At 35.1% G+C, this 2,325-nt stretch overlaps 1 protein-coding gene across 1 annotated transcript; it reads right to left on the bottom strand.

Annotated features, from left to right (window-relative positions):
* Positions 1-1,500: 1,500 nt before the first annotated feature.
* Positions 1,501-1,710, bottom strand: LOC130887209 (40S ribosomal protein S28-like). The gene has a single exon (XM_057789512.1). The coding sequence runs from the start codon at positions 1,708-1,710 to the stop codon at positions 1,501-1,503; it is 210 nt and encodes a 69-aa protein (XP_057645495.1).
* Between the last annotated feature and the right edge of the window lie 615 nt (positions 1,711-2,325).

Here is a 2,325-nt window from a genome sequence, read left to right as displayed (position 1 = left end):
GTCCAGGAAAAGGTGGATGAATTGGAAAACATCTTTTTTCCTTTAAGGGACATAAATGTAGACAAAGTACTAGTAGGGAGGAGAGGAGAATAAGAGTGGGAGAGAGATATGTGAATAAGGGAGTTCCAACTATTAAAAGCACTTTGTATCATTATGTATTCAGAGAATTATCAAAGAAAACATTCAATAAAAGCTATTTGTAAAAAGTATTGAACATGGTCATGAGTTTCTTTCGGACACCAAACAATGTTCTACTAATCAGTAGTTTATCCAAGATATATTTTACTTCTCTTTCCTTTTCTCTTTCTAAGAAAAAAACAGATTTAAAGGTTTAGCTTCTCTCAAAGTCAAGAGTAATCAAACAAAGGCTAGGAAGCAGCAGCAATGACAACAAACCCACTCCCAATGATCATTACCCTGATCGGACTGCAATCATCAGCACTGGGAACAAATCATCCACTAGCAAAAGGACTATTACCTGCTGGAGACTCAAGGGTTGGGTGCATTTTAAACAACAAATTATTTTAACTAAATTATATACTATATAGTTTTAAATGATACAATCCTTCTAAATATTTAGTGAGTAAGTGCATAATGGACATAAATTGTAATGCACTAGGAAACAGATTAAGTTATATGGCTCATTAGATTGTAGTATCTACTTTATTAAGCAGTCTTGATCAGGATCTATTTAAACACTAAGAAATGTAGGAGGAGGAGGGCACGCTTGTTTGTTCCGGCCACCAAGAATAGAAATAACCATATAGAAATTGTATTAATTAATTGCTTGGCCCATTAGCTCTAGCTTCTTATCGACTAACTCTTACATTAATTTAACCCATTTCTATTAATCTGTATAGCGCCTAGTGGCAGTGGCTTAACGGTGAAGATTCAGCATGTCTTACTCTGGCGGTGGCCCCATGGCGGCAGCCCCATGGCGGCTCTCTGGCTCTGCTCTTTCTTCTCCCAGCCTTTAGTCCATCTTCCCCACCTAAGTTCTGCCCAATCAACAGGTCAAGGCAGTTTCTTCATTAATGGTATTCATTAATGACAGCAAAAGGGAATCCCACACTAAAGATATGCTTTAACCTGAAATCCTTTTTTCAGAATTTCTATGACTAATAAAAATCCAGAGAAATGTGATAATGATTTATAACCTGTCTTTCCCCCTCGATTACACTATTAAATTTGTAACAATGAAAGTTTCTCTTTCAATAATTTTGAACTTAAATATTATATAAGGACTCTAATTTTACTCTACAGTTACTAACTTCCCTTAATCAATGCACATTAATTGTGAGATGAAGCTATTTTATAATCAGTGAGCCATTACATATTCTACCTTGCAGTTTGTATTCGAAAAATTGGGTTTATTTTCGAGGAGTCTCATTTAATACAACTTTAAAAAACAAACAAACAAACAATACAAATGTTTTATTTAATAGTCGCAGGTCATCATGGGCCAAGTGGTGCATACTCAGGACACAGCAGGAAGGTCAGTCAGTGCAACCTCTGAGTCTCTCTTTCTGACTCCAATAGGGTGAGCACACCTCCTTCTTGAATGGGACCTTTGATGTTTCGTATGATGGAGCGTCTGGTGTCATCTATAAATTCCACACGCACCTGCGTGCACTGTCCCTGCCAACCGGTCCTGCCCAGCACTTTGGTTACCCTAGCAAGCTTGATGAGCTGCACGGGACTCGTGTCCATGATGACGGCGATCAGGCGGAGAGGGGACAACTTTTGATAGTAACAAAAGAAGCTTGTAGAATAAATTCAACTTTTTTTTTTTTTTTACTGATTTCCTTCTTTCTCTGCCATTTCAACAAATGTTCATTGAAGGCTTAATTATGCATCAGTTTTACATATTACATTTTAATGTTTCAGTGTAAAATTTCCCATTTTCTGATTTGTTTATTTTGATTTTTAATTTATTTACTTTCTTTTAAGCTTTCTTTGTTTTTGATAATATTAAGTTTGAAACACATGGATATAATTTTTAAGATATATACCATAAATGTGATAAATAACACAAACCATGTAGTTCTGAATTCTTAAAATCTCTACTTTTCACCAACATCACTCTTTCTTTCTTACAACTTTCTATAGCTTAGATACTCAGAGAATAAACAGTCATTGGTTCCTTCTTGCTTTTATGCTAATGTGATGAATATAATACAATGAAATAGGTGATCATTGTTAAAACAGTTCTATTCATACACTCTATGAGCTAAAATAATACAAAAGAATCTAGAAAATTTGCATATGCATGAATAATCAGATTCATCAAAATATCTGGTGCCTGATCTCATGGTGAAATCCAAA

This window comes from Chionomys nivalis, chromosome 15 (genome assembly GCF_950005125.1).
Source record: "Chionomys nivalis chromosome 15, mChiNiv1.1, whole genome shotgun sequence".
NCBI classification, from domain to species: Eukaryota; Metazoa; Chordata; class Mammalia; order Rodentia; family Cricetidae; genus Chionomys; species Chionomys nivalis.
This window is presented reverse-complemented; position numbering and strand designations above follow the sequence as displayed.